Source organism: Alternaria triticimaculans, assembly GCF_023758025.1.
Source record: "Alternaria triticimaculans strain BMP 0046 chromosome Unknown scaffold_6, whole genome shotgun sequence".
NCBI lineage: Eukaryota > Fungi > Ascomycota > Dothideomycetes > Pleosporales > Pleosporaceae > Alternaria > Alternaria triticimaculans.
The window spans coordinates 494,174-513,776 of record NW_026055963.1 but is presented as its reverse complement, the minus strand read 5'-3'; the positions used below and the strand labels follow the sequence as shown (position 1 = coordinate 513,776).

The following is a 19,603-nucleotide window of genomic DNA, read 5'->3' as shown; positions in this document are numbered from 1 at the left end:
TCGCGAAGCATTTATACTTGAGCATCTTCTAGGCGTAGGTATATATCTTTGGACCTCGCACGCTTCATTGCGGGAAAGCGAGGATTAGATCTTTTAATGACGGGATGAGGTGCATTTGGTAATCAAGAATAGTCTTTGCCTACTATCTTCTGAACGCATTTTGATGCAGTGATGACACCTTTACATCCATGGCCCAAAGTACCACTCATAGTCATCATTGCGAGCGAATCGTTACGACACGAGTGCGAATACAAGAAGAAGATAATTTGACATAGCTGTTGGAAGCTCCAGGGCTGAATTTGGTAACATCAGGTTTGCATACAGAGCACATCTAGGATCTATAAGCACATAGAGCTGGTGTGCTATCAAAAGGGAAGTTTCAAGGTTGCTCCTGCTGTAGGAATGATCAACCTCCCCGCGCTCCACAAAACAGCTCCGCAGAGGCCCGTGCGTCTTCCATCAAATCGATCCAGGCCCCGTGACACGTGGGCATCCATGAACTCCAAAGGTCACCACGTTAGAGTGACCTTCTTCCATCATACAATCAACGATGTCTTCCACATCCGACGAAGACAGAGCGGTGCAACTTGCCGAGAAGGCAAGTGAGAGCACCAAATCAGGCGATTTAACCGTTGCAGCTCGGTACCTGCGTGAAGCTAGTACGATCGCACCCGAGCATCCGCAGATCAAAGAGGCATGGCTTGCACTGAAAGAAGAAGAGGGAAAGAGCGAACTACTAGGTCACTGTCGAACCTGGGTCCGCAGCAAAGACGAACACGATGGCGAAAAGGCACTCAAAGCAATTCGGACCCATGGCCTGAAGCAGGACGAAGCAGAACAAGCAATGGCCATCCTCTTCGACTTCAAAGGCGAAGACGACATCCTCGACCAGGTCTCAGGCGAACTACTCCAGAACCCCGGGGCCCAGATGTGGGTCGCCAAAGCCATCCGCGAGCAGCCGACACGAATCTACTACGAGATGTTCGAGCGGGGCGACGACTCCATCGACGGCTTACTCAAAGTTTGTCTCAACCGGGCGGTCTGGCCCGACGACGAATCTTTCAAGACAGGGCATAGAGATATCTTCATGCTCAGTTTGGCAATGATGATGGAGGAGGCGCTTGAGCATCCTGAGCGTGCGATGAAGGGGATCGCGCAGCTGCTTGCTCATTATGCGGAGCATCTTAAGGGCATTATTGATGCGGATAGTTTCGATGTTATCCTCACGTCGCTGGATATTCGACTGCCAGCTAGTCTGCGTAGTCAGGCTACTCTTGCGAGTATCAAGTTGTTTGAGCTTGCGCCTGAGACTGCTAGCGAGTTGATCTCGAAGTTTGTTACGCACCGGACGAAAAAGGGGGAAGCGAATGATCTGGTTATTGCGTTTTCGGCGGCTGCGGCTATCTTCCCTGTCGCCGTCACAGCTGCTGCTGCGCTGTTCCTCACAGATGGCTTTGTTAGTACGTTGGTGTCAAGAGTCCAGAGCAAGAAATCGCACAACCTTGAGCAGGCTACTCTAGAGTTGATCAGCGCTGCATGTGTCGATAAGAACTGTCGAGAGGCGATCAGCAAGAACTGCAGAGAGTGGCTGGAGGATGTTGTCGCAGAAAGCCAGAACAAGAAGCGTGCCAACTTGGCCGCGCTTGTCCTCGTCAAGCTAGGCGAAGAGCAACCGTCAGAGGATGCACCAAGAATCGTGAGGGCAGAAAAGGTAGACCAAAGTGATCTGATCGCCAGCTTCAAGTCAATGGTCATAGGCGGCGACACATCCTCAAAGCAAGACTCCGTCGAAGGACTCGCCTACGCCTCGCTCCAACCCAAAGTACGAGAAGATCTCTCCAAGTCGCCAAAGTTCCTCAAACGCCTCATCGAAACAATGAGCGACCCTTCATCACCCAAGAACATCGTATTCGGCGGCCTGACAATTTTCGTCAACATCACACAATACCTGCCCCTACAATCCGAGGAGGAAAAGCGCATGGCCCAACTCAAAGCCTACGCCAACGTGCAAAAGCCATCGACCCCCCACGTTCTCCTCAACGACGAAGACGTCGCCATACGCTGCAAGCGCGTTCTAGACGCCGGCGTCGTCCCCCTCCTCGTACAAGTCTGCAAAAAAGGGTCCCCATCCATCCTCACCCAAAGCAGTCTAATCCTGCTTTCCCTGTCCAAAGACACAAAGTCTCGCGGCACAATGGCGCAACAAGGCGCGGTGAAGCTGCTCATCCAAATCCACGACCACATATCCTCCACAAACGACCTCTCAACAACCGGCACCACGCCCTTCCCTCCCGCCGCCCTCCCCACAACAGCGCAAGCCCTCTCCCGGCTCTTGATAAGCATAAACCCGTCCCACGCTTTCAACGCTGCACTACCCAGCGCATCAGCCATTCGGCCCCTCCTCAGCCAACTCACACGAACAGAGTCTTCAACCTGGCAACTGCACGCCTTTGAAGCGCTGCTCGCACTCACGAACCTCGCTTCTCTGGACCGGAATACCCAGGACCATATCATCCGCCAGTCGTTCGACACAGTCGTTGATGATTTGTTACTGAGTTCCAACACGATGATCCGGCGTGCCGCCACAGAACTCCTATGTAACCTCATGGCCTCACCGGTTTGCATCTCTAATTTCGCGGACGGATCGCCGCGGGCAAAGCACCGCCTGCATCTCCTGCTCGCTATGACGGATGTTGATGACGCTGCGACACGATCAGCAGCTGGAGGCGCGCTGGCAATGTTGCTGAGTGTGGATCTTGCGGTGCTGGAGTTTCTCAAGCAGGATAAGAGCGTGGAGTGGCTTGTGGGGTTGTGCAAGGATGAGGACGAGGGGATTAGGTACCGCGGGATTGTTTGTCTGAGGAGTGTGGTGGATGTTAAGGAGGGGGTGGAGGTTTGTAAGCAGAGGGGTGTGGTGGAAGAATTGAAGGGTGTGTTGCAGGGGAGTAGGAGTCAGGAGGTGCTGGGAGTGGGGGTCGAGACTATGAAGATATTGTTGGGGCAGTAGAGGGAAGTGGAGAGGTATGGATGTGTGATGGAGTAAGAGAAAGTCTGCGTATGATCGCTTAGTAAAAAGGACCTTTGAGGTTTCTGGATCCCAAACATCCATGAGAACATATCCTTTAGCCTACCATCTCCACGATCCCATGCCCTTATCATACAAACCTGCTTATATATCCAAAAGCCTGACATGCTTAACATCATTCCGCTCAACACACTCCCCCGTATACGCAGAAGCCTCCCTCTCCTTCCCTTTCCTAAACAGTTTATATTCCGCAACAGTCCTCCAAGCAAAAAGCGTTACAAACACATCATCCTCTCCCTCCTTCTTCCTAACACACTACCTACCTCTAATCCTGCCTTCCCTACTAAAATAGGTTCTATCTAACTTCTCCTTTATCTCCCTGATTTGAACTTCGAAAGCTTCTCTTTTCCCAGCCTTGATAGTGTAATAAGTGATACTCCACACCTGCTCCCCCCTCCTCGCCCTCTCTAACGCCTCCTCCCCTCTCGGCAGCGGCAGCTCGTCGTTCGGGACATCGAGATGTTTAAGGTTAGAATCTACAGTAATGTAGTCCTTTAAGCTTTCTAACAGCGCTTAGTTATCTGCGCTAGAGATAAAATTGTTTAGGTGCTAGTCTAGCGAGTCCTATTCTCCTACTACGTAAATGCAGCTTAGATTAGAGATTTGTTGCATGTAGTAGAAGGGCCAGTTTGTGTAGTTCTGTAGGACGGTTTTCGCGTGGGAGAGGTTGGCGCGGAGGGTGGGTGATTCGAGCGTGGTGCCGGGGGTGAGGTGGAGGAGGGCGAGTTCGGTGATGGGCATTTTGGGTGGTGGTGGATGGAATGGTTGGGACTGTTACTGTGGTGTGGGTTAATGCGGTGTTAGTAGGTGATTAAAGTGAGATTGCGCGTCTTTATAGCATTGGTAAGATGGGCGCTGCGAGTGTAAGGCAGACATGGCTGCGTAACCGAGTTCAGGCAGAAGGATGGTTACGCGGAGTTGGAGGAATCGCGTAGGAGCGCGTTGGATGACGCAACGGCAGGATGCCTGAGCTGGCTTAGTCAGCGGTCAATGCAACTCCAGCCTCCCCTCAGTCGCGTCGATGATCTTCACGACACACATGCGAAGAAGCTCATTTCTGCCAACTGATAATATCAACAATGACTTTGACGTGTACAGGCTCTCTGGATCTATTCCAATTGGAGTCTCGATCGTCGCGTATACCTCAAAACTACATTCCAAGACACGGGTGTAGCTCAGCATCTTGTACGCTTGCGACTTACCTACATCCACGTGCTTTACCAGCTGCATCTGGCAACTCCACGCGGTCGATCTGTGGGCGCACAATAGATCTTTCTACATTGGCTGAGAGGCGATGTCGGCGCGTTGCGCGGCTCTCGATGAACTCAAAGGTGGGAGCAGTGCTGATAAGCCGATCGTTATCTTCGGAACGGTTCCGAATGCACCCCTCGCGATCATGCATGAAGGCATTGGATGCCGGTAGTGCCCTCCCACACCTGAACGATGGCATCTATAAGTAACCGTTTCGTTGTTTTGCTAACAAATTCTTCCCTTGCTGTTGACATCAAGGATTCGTGGCACCAACTTCTAACATGGAGCATCTGCCGGACATCGTACCACACGCTAGGTATATGCCTTCTGGTCATCTAGTAGTGGTATCAATTGTTGCAGCTGTTGTATTTGTAGCGTATAAGGTATTTGTTTCATTGGAAGCCGGCTAAGATTAGCAATGTTGACAACTACTTAGGTACTGAGTCGCACCGATATCCCATACATCCGCGGTATACCAGAGATACCAGGTGCTCTTCCAATTGTAGGTCACCTCACCCAGCTCGGCGACGACCATGCGACAGTGTGCGAGAAGTGGTGGCGGCAGTATGGCAACTCGGTCTTCCAGATTCGACTTGGCAATACGCGCGCTGTAATCGTCAATTCCTTCGAAGATTGCAAGAAGATCCTGGTCTCGAACTCCCAGGGACTGATCGATCGGCCGAAACTGTATACCTTCCATGGGTTGATCTCATCGACACAGGGATTCACTATCGGGAGTTCACCGTGGGACGAGAGCTGTCGTAACAAGCGCAAGGCCGCATCGACTACCTTGAGTAAAGGCATGATGAAGAACTACTACGACATGTTCGACCTGGAATCCTACTGCATTGCCCGAGATCTCTGCCGCGACAGCAAGAGTGGGGAGGTCGAAGTCAGCATCCGACCCTACATTCAGCGCTACGCCCTTAACACAACGCTTACACTATGCTATGGCATCCGCATGGACGCAGTATATGATGATCTTCTCCGTGAGATCCTCGAGGTCGGCTCAGCTATTTCGCTCCTGCGCTCCGCCTCAGAAAACTACCAAGACTACGTTCCCATCCTGCGATACCTCCCCAACAACGAAAAGAACCGGCGCTCGAAAGAACTACGCGAGCGACGAGACAAGTACCTCAACGAGCTTCTAGACAAGGTCCGCGAGATGATCAAGAATGGGACGGAGAAACCATGTATCAGCGCTGCTATTCTCAAAGACGAAGAGACCCGCCTTACAGGTGTCGAAGTGAGTTCTATTTGTCTCTCTCTTGTCTCCGGTGGCTTTGAAACGATACCCGGTACATTAGTATCCTGCATTGGTTCTTTATGTACACCCGAAGGCCAGATATACCAAGAGCGTGCGTACGCCGAGATACGCAAGATGTACCCGGACGATGCGGCGCTGAAGCAAGCTTGGGCAACAGACTTTGAGAAGGAAACTGTCCCCTATCTGAACGCGATCGTGAAGGAGGCGGGGAGGTACTATACCGTCAGTAACATGAGTCTACCGCGTAAGACGATGAGCGAGGTCAGGTGGGGCGATGCGGTTATACCGAAGGGAACGATGGTGTTGATCAACGCTCAAGCTGGGAATCACGGTAAGATGGTGCTCACTTCCAGGACATGGATAGAGACCTAACAGTCCGCAGACACAGACTACTTCGGTCCCACCGCCGCAACCTTCAACCCCGAACGCTGGCTCATACCCCCAACTACCCCATCTTCCCTCCACACACCGACTCCCCACGCGAACCTCCCTCACCTCTCCTTCGGCGCTGGCTCCCGATTCTGTCCCGGTGCTTTGATAGCAAGCAAACTTATCTACGCTGCGCTGTTTCGTTTGCTCAGTCTGTACAAGATTGAGGCGAGTGTGACGAATCCGCCGAATACGGATTATGTGGATTACAATGCTATTAAAAGTGCGCTGGTGGCTATTCCGCGGGATTTTGGGGTCAGACTTGTTCCGAGGGATGAGGAGATGGTGAAGGCGGTGCTAGAGGAGGGGAGAGTGAGGACGGCGGAGTTGTATAAGGAGTGATGCGTGGCGGCGATATTAGGTTCGTGGGTGTAGTTCCGGAGGATTTTGTTGTGATGTAGGCGTCCTGGAGCATTAATCTGGGGATTAGATCATGTCTCGTCGGAGCATGCCCAGGTGGGATTCGCGCGCGCTAGCAATACTTATCTGTTCTCTCGCCTGCCTATGATTCACTCACTTCACCGCTGGGTGCGGTTAGCGTATACGGGGCGACAAACGCTCTTTCCTTGTCTACCGCGCACCATCGGTATCCGGCAACATCCCACAACCCACCTCAAAACTTTCAGTTATGAGGCCCCGAAGTACTCTAGGCGTCGCTATCGCGCTCGTCGCCTTGGTCATCGGTAGACATATCGACAGTTCCGTGATTACCAGAACTTTCGGTATCGACTGCTCGGACGCTCCTCCCCAGTTCAGCCCTCCAGAGTTCAGTGCTCCGGTATTCGCTCCTCCTGCTCTCGCTCCCCGTGCCGATGGCGGCGACTTCAATCCAGGCAATTGGGCCGATGACACTAAATGGCAAAAGTACCTGGACAAGGGTCATCACTTGACGTGTCTCATGGACGCCACCGACAGAGGCGCCGGGTGGCTCTCGAAAGATACAAGACAACCGCCTTCCGCAGCGAGCAAATGGACCGGCGAGCTCAGAGCTGAGATTCCATTGTGGTACTGGCACGAAGGGGATGTTGACACGGGCTGGGATGGCGATTTCGAAGCCAAGGGGCTCAAAACGGCGTTTGAAGGCCACGGTCTCAACTCGCAACCGAAGTTTGACGACGAAGGCGAGCGGCTGGGTGGGGACAATGAATGCTTCAAGATTACACACTATGACGAAGAACGGGAACCGGACCCACGCCCCCAATTTGGGGGTATGATGGCTTGCAAAGACCAGGATTATTACGTTGCGGGCAAAAAATACTTGGTATGTCATACTCGATCCAACAGCACCTGTGGCTGTCACAGACTTCGATGGAACAAGCATGGTTTGATTTTGAAAGCACGTAGCTGACACAGCCCAGTCAACTTGCGGTTACTACGAGTTCACTGTCAACATCGGCGCAAACGGTGGAGGCATCATGGCAACGAACATCGAGAGTCCAGGCCATGCTGTTCTTGGTAACATGGGATGGGGTCGGCCAGCAAACCCCGGAGAGCTGCCCGAACTTCGTACCGCGTCCGACATCTTCTGGGGCTATTGGGTTCGCGACAACCCCAATATCAAGAACTTCCGCATGTACGCCGCTCACCATGTCATCAACCCTGATACCTGTCTCCTAGTCGCTCGGGCCATGAAGAACAAAGGAATTAAAAAGTTATCGCCCTGGCCGGGTGCTGTATTCCCAATTGGAACTGAGGAATACATGGCACTCATTGGTAAGCAACCTCACTTTCATATACCCCTTTGCAGAATATGTCGTGTTCTGGCAAGATAGTCTAACGTCCAGGAAATCCTTGACGACCTCCCGGCCTAGATTTCAGGTTGCGGCTGTAAATTAAAACCCTACTGACTACCTCTAGCCTCACCTATCGGCGCGACAGCAGCATACTTCCTGGCAACCCACAAAGCCGAACTCGGCATCAAACGCATCTCCAAAGTAACGGTTGTGACCAATGTGAAGTCGCCTAGCAGAAACCGGAGGCTCACGTTCGATATGCACATCTTCTTCGCTGTTGAAGACGTACCACAGGATCAGGTGACGAAGCCAGGTGGAGAAGACGCTGCCGTCAAGAGAGAGACAGGACGGATCGACTCCAAACTCATCAGCGTCAGGGACAACGGGACAAATTTGGTTCGCTTGCATAGCATGATGGCCTAGAGCTGGGTGTGACGTGTGGAAGGACGGGCGTGGCTGGAGGGGGAGGGAGGGCTTTGCGTGAGTAGACATGTACGTAGAACATGGTGCGGATACCCCCAGAATCTAATAGCACTTGCTCCAATCTCTTGCGGTATGACACTAGCATCCTGGAAAGGCTCCAATCTGTATCGTATTCGGCAAAATTATAAGTAGGGCGGATGGATACATCGTCTTTGGAAGTATACACTTATCAACATTTAGTGACGTGTATTCCGCAACGCAAATTCCGCCGCTAGGCAGCTCCCTCGAGTTCACGTACTCTCGCTAGTATATCCTCCTTCCATCTCGTATAATCCTCCTGCTGGCGCTCCCCCAAATAGTCAGTCGTGTCCTGCATCATCGTCCCCAACCCAATATAATCACTCCCACCAGATCTCAACCCCATACCCTTCGCCTTGGCCGCCGCAGCACCGTCGTCGCCCATCTCTACACCTTCCATCTCCTCCCCATCGCCCTGCGGCTTCACGCTATCGAACCACTGCATTTGCAGCCACCCCTCTTCCTTCGCCATCTTCATCGTCTCTTCGATCTTGGCTTGTAGCTCGCCATCCTCGACATCCTTTGTAGCGGGGAGGACCAGAACGGCCTTCACTGCTTTGGCCAGCCATTCGTTGTATTGTTGTATGGAAACGTCGATGTCTTTCATGCGCGAGTATACGAGGAGAAACACCACGACTATCAAGCTGAGTACCCGGGTATCGCTGACTTCTCCCGACAACGAAGTCGTGGCTGCGGTTCGTTTCGGTCGCTTGCTGGGTGTCTCGGCGGCGGCGGCGGACATGCGGGATAGGAGGGGGTAGATGGATTCTACGCCCGTGTATACGTGCGGTATCAAACTTGTGTATTCGAACGTTTTAGCCAGGGAGCGTATCGTAGGCATCACCCATTCTGGTGCTTCGCCATTGTTGTCGTCGAGCCTCCTTGCAGTTCTCGGTGTTTTCCTCGCGCTCAATGGCGTTTTTGGTGTGTTGCGTGCTGATGCGGGGGCTGAGGCTTTGGATTTGCTTGGTGTTGTTGGCTCGCGAGGGGTTGTGCTGTCGGGGAGTGCGCTGCTGAGGTAGTTGTATAGTTTCTTGTATATCCGTGGGGGGCAGGGGGGTCGTGATGCGATGGTAGGGAGGTTGAGACGTTTCTTGAGTCTTGGAATGTCAGCATGCCGTGTTTCACTATGTCAAGGGCTCTTTGTACCTCTCGCATGCTAGTTGCGCACATGCGTATGGTCGTGCGATCTCCTCATCTGGCTTCATAGATGTCGCGACGCTTCGCGAACGCGTGAGCAGGGAGAGCGCCAATTCTATCAATTCGGATGGCAGAGGGCCGCTCAATGTGGGTATTAAGCCCGTGAGGGCTTGTTCTATGCTTGCCCGGCTCATTTTGGGATATGGTCGGTATGGGTTTGGTGGTGGTCTCGAAATGCTGGTCCTTGGTCGCCATGTTGGCGCGTCGAGAACTCGCGCTGTCACGTGGACGCTAAGGCCACCCCTCCTTGTCATCTTCCAACATCGATGCGTCTTCCTTCCACGTCTCCTGACTACCTCTACTATGCCGTCAAATCCGCGCGTCACGTCACATCGATATCCTCGGCATCAAGTTTTCGTCCGAAGCCTGACACAAACAAGCTCGCCATTCGTGGCCTGTACCGCCGTACAGGTATGCACTATCTTGCATTCTTGATATCGATCGGCGTGAGTTACCACAAAGATGTTAAAATACAGGACTATTTCGGGATGTTACCTGTTGGCTACGAGCTCATGGCTCATGCGCGATGGCACATGTCCACTCTTCTCGACGCCATATCCTGGATATTTAGAACACGGCATACACTGTAACATACCGCTTCTCGTTTCCAGCTGTATCCGCACTGATGCTGCTAAACTTGTTCGTAATACATCCGTATAGAGGATTGGTACGACTGCATCAAGCGCTACTTCTCGTCGTTTTCTTTCGTCATACCGTTGCAGTAACACCTCTAGCTATACTCACCGCTGCCGACATCCAATCGGCGATCGCGATCCTGCAGAGATGAAGTAGCAAACCGCGCCAAGCACACCAAAGCTATGTTATCGACACAGATATTGCGCCATACTACTGCTACTACTGTCTCGAATACATTTCAGCGTCGTACCGGAGAGGCGCGGTTCGGCGGTCAGGCTGCTCCTACTTCCGAACACGTCAACTCGGCTTGACCGACATATTGCGCATATGGCTCCTGATCGTGTTTACCGTGCTTGATAGGGCACCGTCGTGGGCGCATTCGTCAAGAAGGCGAAGGTGACATGGAATCGGTATATGTGTACGACACTCAACGTCCATGATAGGCAAGGGAGGGAGTACCAAAGCCATGCTGATGACGGGATCTTGCATTTTGACAGCTCGGTTACCACTGGCGAAGATGGTGAGATGAGCTCATCGCGATCCACATGTGGTATTTAGACCTGCTTCACATCCTCTCACCACAGGTATCAGTAAACGCAAGCACATCCGACGCAAACATCAAAGATATCTTCAAGGTCTTTCAGATTTATCTTTCAAACCTTTGTCACTCTACACACCGAACCGCCTTCAAAACAACAACAGTTATATACACTGTCTTCATCCCAGCGAAACTCACCAAACCCCAAGATGTATCTTACCACCTTCCTCACAAGCTTGCTCGCCAGCTTGCCTATCACACTTTCAGCTCCTGTATCGACGACTCCAGAACTCTACGGCGAGCCATACAACTGCGGTTACGTTCTCACCATTCGAAACAGCAGCGCTTATGCTGGTATCTCCGCATACCCATCAGCTGTAGCTGAGTGTACAGCAATATACTACAACGATACAATCCCAGGATACCAAGACGCGTATGCCTATAGCTTGTTTGGGGGCTGTGAATGCTCATTCTACCTGTAAGTACAATACACTTTGAGAGATACATACTGTTCGACTTTGCATATTGGCGAGACCATGAATATGCCTGGTAACTACATGCTGTTTGAACTCGTGTATGAGCAGAACCATAACAGTGGCTGACGACTACTTTGTAGGAGCGAGGACGACTGCAAAGGAGCTACCGATCCACCGATGTATGAGGGACCGACTGGAGAGCCCGGCGAAGAACCCTGTTTCGAGGATCCCAATCCCAAGTGGTACAAGTGCGCGACCTTGGGTTAAATGCATCATAGCGGACTCGAATATGGGCAGAGTCATTGGCGGTTGCCACATATTTGAGTGTCATATCATTATGGTAATGCTGGCAGTAGTGGTGGCTTCTTAGCGATAATGTATGTTTACGGCGTTGGTAGGCTAAATCATGTTTCACTCAGCAAAACAAAACATTTGTTTCTTCATGGAATCGGGCTACACGCATGCGTGTGACTGATACATCAGCCTGCATAGCTTACAACCTCCTCGTGATGCGGCAGCCTGGCACTTTCATCGTGCTCTCATCCGCACGTGTAACGAGAGGATAGACTGCGAACACATTCACGCTCCCCTCAGGCGCCGGCGAACATCCATCGTTGCGGCACGGTATTCCCAAAAACCCCGATACGAGTGGGGTCTGAAGTGGTTGGAGCTGACGTCCGAAGAGGCGCATCGGCCCCCAGATACGCCACACAGGTGCGTCGATTGATGAGCTGGCAATATGCACGCACATACGCGAGCGTTGATCAATTCTTCGCAAGAGCGAATTTGTAGTTCCCCGCACATTCTGGACCCACGACGTGGAAGGCGCGGCCCGGGCCTTCACCGGATACGTTCGCGCATTCCTCAAGTGATTCACGCACTGGCTTGGCGCATTCCCCGACGTCGATATAAGAAGTCGCGGATCGACTCTTGCTCCTGCTGACACAACTCAACACCTTCTGACAACTCACCCTGACAGTCTCGACAACATGTATCACCTTTACTCCTTCCTCAGCCTATTCGGCTTCCTCTCACTCACTCTTGCCGCTCCTCGATCCTCCCGACCCAGCCCTAGCGTCTTCACCGCACGTGACGAATGTCACACCCAAGGAGATATCTGCGCCGAGACCTGGATCGGTAACAAAGTACACCAGCGTCTTGAGTGGGGTGGCTGTATTCCCGTCAAAGACTACAAGGAGATTACTGGATTCAAGGCCTTCAACTGCGACTGTTACTTGTACTAGTGAGTTATTCAGCGATGAGAGCAAAGGATGGGTACTTACTGACTCCCTTCCAGCGCCGTCGACTCGGGTACATGCAACAACGGCGGAGACGAACACATCGACCAGTTCACACGCTGCAGCGGTCTTCTAACCAAGGAAGAGCGGCGTTGGAAGAAAGCGCCCAACTACTACAGCTGCTCGCCCGGACCCCTCACTCAAGGCTGAAGGGCTGAATACTAGCGTGCGCATGCTATATATGTTGGGGTATGTAGCGTTGGGAACTTTCCAAGCTTGCCGCATACATACAGTCCATGCAGCGAACTAAGCTACTTGGAGGTCCCGTTGTAGCTTCCAAAGCGCGCTAAGATGCTTTCTTTGTTTTTTTGTTGTTTGCTTTATCTCGAGTTCCACGGTAACGGGCTCGTGTTGGGAAGGCGCTATCACGGTCGAGAACTTTGTGCAACGCTGTAGCTGTAGTACAACGGCAATCGTCTTCCTGACGCACCTGGTTATAAACCTCTTTACAGTCACCATACTTCTTCTGCAGTGAAGATCCGAGAATCACACGTCTACCATGCAATTCCCCACGATGTTCTCCACCCTATTCATCTTCGCCTCAGTGCTCACCTCTTCCATCGCTATCGCTGCTGAGGCCCTTCCGTAAGTACCAAATCTCAGCTCAGCTCGACCTCAACCTCACTCACTAACCCCCCCTCAGCCCCGTCGCCCACGTTACCGACTGCAACGGCAAAACCTACATGCTCGACACCACCGGCCAAAACAACGTCCGTGTCATCACTCAGGACAGAGCAGACGGCTACTACATCCAACCCGTCAGCTACCACGTGAACTCAGGAACCACCTGCAATTTCTACAGCGAATCAACCCGCGGCGTTGGGTATCCCATCGGCAAATACTATGGCCCCGTAGACGGAGACTTTGTGGGTGACTGGGCTGCGTTTTACGAGTGCTGGGATGTGGAGTCGGAGATTGAGTCTCTGACTAGGCGGAGAGGACAGAGCTTCAGAGCCTAAGTGAGCCAAAAGCGATGAATGGTAGTATGTGGATGTTCCGATGGTACGTGTGGTCTTTGACTGGGCATGATGTCGCAGCTTGCTGACCATATCTGCTGTAGTGGACGTGGTCTCAGCGGATCAACACCCGACTTTCTGGGGGATGATTACGTATGATTCGGAGTGGATGTTTGATTTCGAGATTGGGTCTATGAGCGTTCTTTCGGCTAGAATATCTCTCGTACTGCATGAGATTTATGAAGGTGGAGAGAATTGTGCATCGGGCCGGGAGAGGGAAGGCGTGACAGTTTACGTTCTTGTACATAGTTTAGCCATATTTCGGAGGTGCTTAATGAACACTCTAATAACGAATCACGGCACGATGATGATTGATGTCTTTGAGTGAAATCGGGAGTCCGAGGTATGCGCATTGGCATGGCCTTATCGATAAGTGTCGTGACCCACTTTTCTTTTCGTCGCTCCGTCGCGAACTTTCCAACTTCCTACATGCGCCCCAGATAATCCACTCACTACCCACCACACACCGCCAACATGATCCGAAAACAAGCCCGAGAACGTCGCGACTACCTTTACCGCCGCGCGCTTACCCTCCGCGACGCCGAACTCGCTTCGAAAAGAGCAGCGCTGAAAGCTTCGCTCGCCAGCGGCAAGCCACTCTCCAAGGATGTCGCCAACGACCAGAACCTACGACAGGATTTCAAGTACGACGAGAGCAGAGCGGATAGAACTGCAGAGGAGGAGCTAGGGCTCGACGACGAGTATGCGCAACTGTCGGGTGTGGTGGATCCCAGGATATTGGTCACAACTTCGAGAGGTACATAAACCTAAGACAGCTGGGAAGACAGAGCGATATGCTGATGCTGGTATAGATCCATCGAGTAGACTGGGAACGTTCGCCAAGGAGATTCGATTATTGCTACCTACGTCAATACGATTGAACCGCGGAAACATGGTCCTGCCAAACCTCGTCGAGAGCGCAAAGTCAGGCGGCCTAAGCGACATCGTCCTTCTCCACGAGCACAGAGGAACACCCACCGCCTTGACAGTATCACATTTCCCTCACGGCCCAACCGCTAGCTTCTCATTACAGTAAGCCATAGCCCACCCCTTCATTCCACATTTACTAACACCACCCCAGCAACGTCGTCCTCCGCGCCGACATCCCCAACGCCTCTCGCGGCACAGTCTCCGAATCCTACCCACACCTAATCTTCGAAGGATTCTCTACCAAACTCGGAGAACGCTGCGTCCAGATCCTAAAACACCTGTTCCCGCCCCGCGAAGCCACCGCCAAAGTAGGAAACCGCGTCGTCACGTTCAAGAACATCGAGGATACGATTGAGGTCAGGCACCACGTCTTTGTCAAGACGGGGTACCAGTCTGTGGAGCTGGCGGAGGTGGGACCGAGGATGAGCATGAGGCTGTTTGAGATTAGGGCTGGGACGCTGGATAATAAGGAGGGGGATGTTGAGTGGCATCTCAATCAATACACGAGGACGGGAAGGAAGAAGGAGTATTTGTAGAGGGCATCGGAGAGAGCCAGAGTGTATGTTTTGTGTGGAGAAAAGAAGAGGAGAACGCATATATGGCGCAAATGATTCTTTTCAGTATGAGATACCACAAATCAAAAGCGATATCCGGAATCTGATAATGAACAAGAACAGGAGACTTTTGCCTTATGCGTCGAGCGTTTTAACACATTTCGGGTTTGGAGTGATTCTCTATTACACTACTCGATTGTAACCCTTACACCTTTATGATCCTTCGTCATGGGCACAAACATATCATGATCATACGCCACATCCTCTTCCGTCGTATCAAACAATCGCATCTTCGGTATCACACGCAGCACCGTCGCAGCGAGACACAGATTGAGCTCACACAAAGCCAGACTACAGAATCAACGTTAGCCCTCCATCTCCAAATCAGGACAATCACAATCCACTTACTTCTTCCCCAAACAAGAGCGACTCCCCTTCGACCAAGAAAGTATACTGCGCTCCGGCTCCTTCCTCCTCTGATCATTCTCATCCAACCACCGCTCCGGCACAAAAGCATAAGAGTCCGGAAAAGCGCGTTCATCGTGATGCGTAACGTACGACGACATACCGATCGCATAGCCTTTGGGAAGAACGTACTCAACAGACTTTTTATTCCATTCGCCACGGTACAGCAGCGTCTCCTCCGTCGGAATACGAGCTGTACGACTAGAAACGCCGTAGGATAGTCTGAGTCCTTCTTGAATGACAGCGCCGAGGTAAGGTAGTGTTTCCAGGACAGTCCAGCCAGGGAGGTTTAGCGGGTCTTCTACAACGGTTTGGAGCTCTTGGGTAAGTTTAGCGAGGATTTTGGGGTTGGTGAGGAGGTGGTATGTCATCACGGCCAAAGCCCAGCTCGTGGTCTCTGTACCAGCACCCAGTACAGCTTGTGCCTCATGGACTAGACGCACCACGCCCTTATCCCCGGCACCGAGGTCAGACTGTAATAGCGAAGCAAAGATCGTGGGTCGGTCGTACGTGATTCCCGCGTCAAGATCCGCCTTCGCTTTGAGCACTCTATTAGGCAAATCAACCTGCAAAGTCTTAACCATCAGCGCGATATCCTTGGGCAAATAATCGATAAAAGTCGTCGCGAGCGCCGCACTCTTACTTGTCCAAGGAAAAAACCGAAACACAAAAACCGGTCTAAGGACTGCGGCCGTTGGCTCTCGGAAATTCGGGTACCACCCTTCCTGGTCGAGGAACCCGAAGCTTTCGCCGAAACTGTAGCTGGAAATGGCGTCGGAAGTGAAGCAGCTGTATGCCATGGCGATGTCGAAGGGTTCTTTGTCGCCGGATTGCCGCAGTAGCTTGTCGCAGAGCTGTTGGACCAGACTGTGGATTTCGGGTTCGAGCCGTGTTATCATGGCTCTGGAGAAGAATTTTGCTAGGGGGACGCGCCGGAGGCGGTGGAGGTCGTGGTCGATGGTGCCGAATCCGGATAATGAGATACTGGGAGAGGTTAGTGAGACTATATGGTTGGCATGTATGCGTGCAATGAGTGGCTTACGAAGATCCGTTGACTTGGTGCTTTGGCTTGTCGCGTTTTCGGCTGCCGGTAGCATATATCTCGTCTGCGAAGCGGATGTCATCGCAGTGGACTTCGTTGGGGTTGATTCGCACGATGGGTCCTGATAGGGAAGTTGTTGATTAGCTTACGCGCTGGTGTAAGATAGCCAGTGATGAGCTCACCATAAACTCTATGCATCTTACTGATCTCCTTCGTATAACAACCAAACTTGACAACATCGTGGTAGAATTCCGGCCAGTACGTCGCAGCTGCCAATCTTGGTCCAGGGATTGAACTCAGCGGGTGGAGCGGCGAGATGTTGTAGATAGCTTCTAGCACTTTGAACAGTAGCCAGAGGCCTGCGAGACCGAGTATATGACGCGCTGATGGCAGCCATGTTGTTGACGATGTCTCAATACTTGTTGAATCCATACTGTACAACAATGTGAGGAAAAGAACGATACTGCCGCATGAGAAGACATTGCTTTTACCCTAGTTCCAGGGTTCTCTTCTCTTACAAGGTAGAAAGCCGCTATGCCATGCAGCCGCTTCCTGCGGCACACGCTACATGGCTAAGTGGGGGGAAGTGCCGGAGCGTGTCATAACAGGAACCAGGGCACCAGGGCTGTCTATTCAGAACAACCTCGACGAACAAGCCTACCTAGGTACCATAATTTATCCTGAATCTAGTAAACAGACAGCGTGTGACTTCCACCACCTCCCCTCCGCCTCCCCTCCGCCTCCCCTCCACCTCCCCCACCCACCCTGGAAAGTCCCGGAGCGTGTCATATTGGGAACTTGTTTGGGGGCCATAACGATTCCTCGGTGCCAGACTACAGTTTTGGATACGAAACATGTGACAAAGAAAGGCAGAGCGGGACGCCAGCACATAGCTGGTTGGGATGGACGTTGAAGGTGACGATCTAGACTTGCGGATGTGGGGTGCGGCTCGTCTCGAGTCATGGGAGCTAAAGATCTTGATCGGAAACTAGTCATCCGCGAGTGGGCGCGGTGGCGCGTAAGGACCGGAGTAGCTATTTTCATCTCACGATGTGTTTTCGAAGAATTGCTGCACGGTGAAGGATTTGACTCGCTGCAGAATTTGCCAGAATCAATCTATTGTCATTCATCATGCTCATAACCAAGTATCTCATGCATCTCGTGATATGATATGCCAGACCTGCAGGCTTTGTTCGACTGTACAAATGTCCGTTTCCCGGTCTATCAATCCTTTGTCTTCATCCATCACGCGCTCCTAGGTAGTCTGACCATCTTTCCCCTCGCGGCCAGCGCCAGCCAACCAGCGATAAGGCAAGCGCCGCCAATTGGCGTGACAGGCCCCAGTTGCTTGTACTTCTTCGCATCCAGCACAAGAAGGTATATGCTTCCAGAGAACATGGTCATGCCGGCGGTGAAAAGGGCCATGGCGATTTTGTTTTGCGGCGCGACAACGGATGTCATTGTTAGGACGACGGAGTGGACGAGCTGTTATGTTCATTGTTAGCATAAATCCCGATTCAACAAAAACAGAAGGGACGCAGTGTCCAATGCGAAGAGGGGCAAATGTTGCGCCTGATAGCATCTCACCCACAAACCACTCTCAACTCCCGCAACACATGCCCATCCCATACATCAAACCACTCTCTCTCTCTCTCGAAGAACAACACACATACCTGATACTGCGCCGCAGTCCCCCAATTCGCCAACGCCCCCGGATCCCTAATCCTGCTCTTCAACCCATGCGCCCCAAACGCACCCAGCGCCACACTGCTCGCCCCCAGCAGCGTGCCAATCGTCCAGAAAGGCGACATGCTGCTATACGTCGTGCCGTAGGATCTGCTGCTGCTGCTGCTATATCCAGATTCGTAGATGGGGTCGTGGGAGCGTGATTTGCGGGAGGATGAGGAGGAGGATTTCTTGGATGAAGACATAATACAGTGGGTGAGTGGGTGGGGTGAAAGAGTGTGGGTGGTTGGTTGGATTGGGGGGTTGGGGAGGGAGAGGTGGGAAGGTGGGAGAGGTGGTGGGATGGGATGATGGGTTTGATGGGGGATGCGTGCCGCGGTTTGCTGCGGCGGGAGACGGAGGTGTGCGTTGTCTGATTGGTCTGTGCTCACGAGGGACGGGAAGTGGAGCGGTTGATGAAGGTTGTTATATTTGTGTGTGGTATCGTAGATGCTGGATTTTGCATCTTTCGTAGTTTTCAACGCCATAACGCCGTTTTGATGCGAATGATATGCTGCGCATCTCGCAAAGCTTCCAAGGTTGCGACCAAATAGACCCGTATAGTGTCCCATCACCCACGACCTAATCCGAATCGATCTCCATGACTTCTCTCTCCGCCTGCTTCTGTGGTTGCGCCTTCATCGCGCTCGTAGTCGCTTTTCTCTTCCCCTTGCCAGCCTTCTGTTGTGCCGCCTTGATCTCCTCCTCAGAAACCAGCGCACCGTCAATGCGCAAGAAACCCTTGCCCTTTCCTTTTCCATCCATCCTGCCCTCCACGTCTCGTATCCTCACTCGTAGCTCTCCCTCCACCTTCTCTCCGTCGCCGTTCACCCACCAGCCTCCCTCGTCTGACAATTTGCCATCGTATCCCTGCTTCGTTTGACCGGATTCTTCCGAATGCCACGACCAATCTGAGGGAAGGCATTCCTTGAGTATGCTCACGGGGAAGGTGTTGAGGTGTGCGAGTGTGAGATGCGTCTTCGCTTGGTCGGTGATGTGCGCGGTGAGGTATGCATTTCGAGTTGGGCGCCATACGATGAAAGAGGCTGTGACCCAAAGAAACGGCGCTGCGTATTCATCGACATGCCTGAGTAGCAACGGCTCAGCAGGCGCATCGTCGCTGGAACTAGACTCGCTTTGTTGCGACTGTGCTTTATTCTTGGATTTCGGATCCGATACGGCGGGCGGTGTACTTTGCAGCTCTACATTTTCGTATGCGAGTACTACGCCCTTCGCAGGTGGAAAGTACGTGAGGAGTAGTGGTGATAGTACTGTTGCGCATACTGCTGAGAAGGGATCCGCGAGACATGAGGGTGGGATGCAGACGTATTGCGATATGCGCTCGATGTGAAACAAAGAGACGTCTTCACTTTGTACTGGAGCCATTTTCGAGAGAGACCAAGCCTGTTCCGTCGCGTAATGTGGTTTGCGATCGCGTTGTCGCGGAATTGCTGAGC

General features: G+C 52.3%; 9 protein-coding genes across 9 annotated transcripts; 5 read left to right on the top strand and 4 right to left on the bottom strand.

The window, feature by feature from the left end:
• Window positions 1-550: 550 nt before the first annotated feature.
• J4E78_005068 (uncharacterized protein) lies at window positions 551-3,007 on the top strand (the record flags this gene model as incomplete). Its single annotated transcript, XM_049365690.1, has 1 exon — window positions 551-3,007. One exon carries the CDS (start codon window positions 551-553, stop codon window positions 3,005-3,007), a length of 2,457 nt encoding a protein of 818 aa, XP_049222405.1.
• Window positions 3,008-4,617: 1,610 nt separating this feature from the next.
• On the top strand, window positions 4,618-6,374 carry J4E78_005067 (uncharacterized protein; the record flags this gene model as incomplete). The annotated part of the gene is made up of 3 exons (XM_049365689.1): window positions 4,618-4,719; window positions 4,773-5,934; window positions 5,986-6,374. The coding sequence occupies 3 exons, from the start codon at window positions 4,618-4,620 to the stop codon at window positions 6,372-6,374; spliced, it is 1,653 nt and encodes a 550-aa protein (XP_049222404.1).
• A 286-nt stretch (window positions 6,375-6,660) lies between these two features.
• On the top strand, window positions 6,661-8,188 carry J4E78_005066 (uncharacterized protein; the record flags this gene model as incomplete). Its single annotated transcript, XM_049365688.1, has 3 exons — window positions 6,661-7,293; window positions 7,391-7,745; window positions 7,890-8,188. 3 exons carry the CDS (start codon window positions 6,661-6,663, stop codon window positions 8,186-8,188), a joined length of 1,287 nt encoding a protein of 428 aa, XP_049222403.1.
• A 271-nt stretch (window positions 8,189-8,459) lies between these two features.
• Window positions 8,460-9,600, bottom strand: J4E78_005065 (uncharacterized protein; the record flags this gene model as incomplete). The annotated part of the gene is made up of 2 exons (XM_049365687.1): window positions 8,460-9,366; window positions 9,416-9,600. 2 exons carry the CDS (start codon window positions 9,598-9,600, stop codon window positions 8,460-8,462), a joined length of 1,092 nt encoding a protein of 363 aa, XP_049222402.1.
• A 3,328-nt stretch (window positions 9,601-12,928) lies between these two features.
• Window positions 12,929-13,373, top strand: J4E78_005064 (uncharacterized protein; the record flags this gene model as incomplete). Its single annotated transcript, XM_049365686.1, has 2 exons — window positions 12,929-12,999; window positions 13,058-13,373. The coding sequence occupies 2 exons, from the start codon at window positions 12,929-12,931 to the stop codon at window positions 13,371-13,373; spliced, it is 387 nt and encodes a 128-aa protein (XP_049222401.1).
• Window positions 13,374-13,904: 531 nt separating this feature from the next.
• On the top strand, window positions 13,905-14,896 carry J4E78_005063 (uncharacterized protein; the record flags this gene model as incomplete). The annotated part of the gene is made up of 3 exons (XM_049365685.1): window positions 13,905-14,187; window positions 14,243-14,462; window positions 14,512-14,896. The coding sequence occupies 3 exons, from the start codon at window positions 13,905-13,907 to the stop codon at window positions 14,894-14,896; spliced, it is 888 nt and encodes a 295-aa protein (XP_049222400.1).
• A 422-nt stretch (window positions 14,897-15,318) lies between these two features.
• On the bottom strand, window positions 15,319-16,660 carry J4E78_005062 (uncharacterized protein; the record flags this gene model as incomplete). Its single annotated transcript, XM_049365684.1, has 4 exons — window positions 15,319-16,363; window positions 16,422-16,542; window positions 16,571-16,611; window positions 16,656-16,660. The coding sequence occupies 4 exons, from the start codon at window positions 16,658-16,660 to the stop codon at window positions 15,319-15,321; spliced, it is 1,212 nt and encodes a 403-aa protein (XP_049222399.1).
• A 1,006-nt stretch (window positions 16,661-17,666) lies between these two features.
• On the bottom strand, window positions 17,667-18,232 carry J4E78_005061 (uncharacterized protein; the record flags this gene model as incomplete). The annotated part of the gene is made up of 2 exons (XM_049365683.1): window positions 17,667-17,906; window positions 18,095-18,232. 2 exons carry the CDS (start codon window positions 18,230-18,232, stop codon window positions 17,667-17,669), a joined length of 378 nt encoding a protein of 125 aa, XP_049222398.1.
• Window positions 18,233-18,728: 496 nt separating this feature from the next.
• Window positions 18,729-19,532, bottom strand: J4E78_005060 (uncharacterized protein; the record flags this gene model as incomplete). The annotated part of the gene is made up of 1 exon (XM_049365682.1): window positions 18,729-19,532. One exon carries the CDS (start codon window positions 19,530-19,532, stop codon window positions 18,729-18,731), a length of 804 nt encoding a protein of 267 aa, XP_049222397.1.
• Window positions 19,533-19,603: the final 71 nt, after the last annotated feature.